Source organism: Dipodomys ordii, unplaced genomic scaffold (assembly GCF_000151885.1).
Source record: "Dipodomys ordii isolate 6190 unplaced genomic scaffold, Dord_2.0 Scaffold1000048135, whole genome shotgun sequence".
NCBI classification, from domain to species: Eukaryota; Metazoa; Chordata; class Mammalia; order Rodentia; family Heteromyidae; genus Dipodomys; species Dipodomys ordii.
Window position 1 is genome coordinate 1 of NW_012331752.1, and position 890 is coordinate 890.

General features: G+C 68.4%; 1 protein-coding gene across 1 annotated transcript; it reads left to right on the forward strand.

Annotated features, from left to right (window-relative positions):
* Positions 1–67: 67 nt before the first annotated feature.
* Positions 68–622, forward strand: LOC106002990 (arrestin domain-containing protein 2-like; the record flags this gene model as incomplete). The annotated part of the gene is made up of 2 exons (XM_013037727.1): positions 68–480; positions 556–622. Coding segments are annotated over exons 1-2 (341 nt in total), but the record flags the coding sequence as incomplete, so codon positions are not given.
* Positions 623–890: the final 268 nt, after the last annotated feature.

An 890-nucleotide genomic window follows, 5' to 3' on the forward strand; every position in this document is an offset into this window, starting at 1 on the left:
TTGCGAGACCACGCCCTCTCCGCGCTATTGGTCCAACCGCTTCCCGGTAGTGCGGGTCTCTGGTGCGGGCCACGCCCCTGGCCTGTCATATAAGCGCGGCCAGGGGGCGTTCCCGGGAATTTCCAGCCGCGCCTCCGCCGCGCTGCAGGGGCGCTGGGCGAGCTGGTCTCCGCCGCTCACGGGTTCGAGGCCAGGGTGGGCGTGCCATGCTGTTCGACAAGGTGAAGGCGTTCGTGGTGCAGCTGGACGGCGCGATGGCGGGCGCCGAGCCCGTGTTCCGCGGCGGCCAGGAGGTGGCGGGCCGCGTGCTGCTGGAGGTGGTGGGCGCGGCGCGCGTGGCCGCCCTGGCGCTGCGGGCGCGGGGTCGCGTGCACGCGCACTGGACCGAGTCCCGCAGCGCGGGCTCGAGCACCGCGTACACGCACAACTACAGCGAGCGGGTGGAGCTTGTGGGCCACCGCGCCACGCTGCTGGTGCCATGTACCGGGGGTCCCCGGCGTGGGGCGCCCCGCCCGCCGGCCCCGCGCCCGCGCTGAGCTGCTCCTCTGCCCCTAGACACCGGGGAGACCACGACGCTGCCCGCGGGTCGCCACGAATTCCCGTTTATCTTCCAACTGCCAGTGTGAGTCTGGGGGCCGGGCCACAGGGGAGCGTGATCGATGCTGGGTCCGCCCACGGGACGGGGAAGGGGCCTCTGCGGGGCGTGTACTTCGCGGTCTATTGACCCATCCAGGTAAAGCATGAGACGGCGAAGTAAAATCCAAATATATCTATAAGGTCTTTTCTTGGCTGCTTGGAACCCGTTCTCGGAAAGGAGACCCACTCCTACCAAGATCCGGCACAAATGTTATAATTGGCCCAACCACCCCCAAAAATCCAGCCCAGGGCAG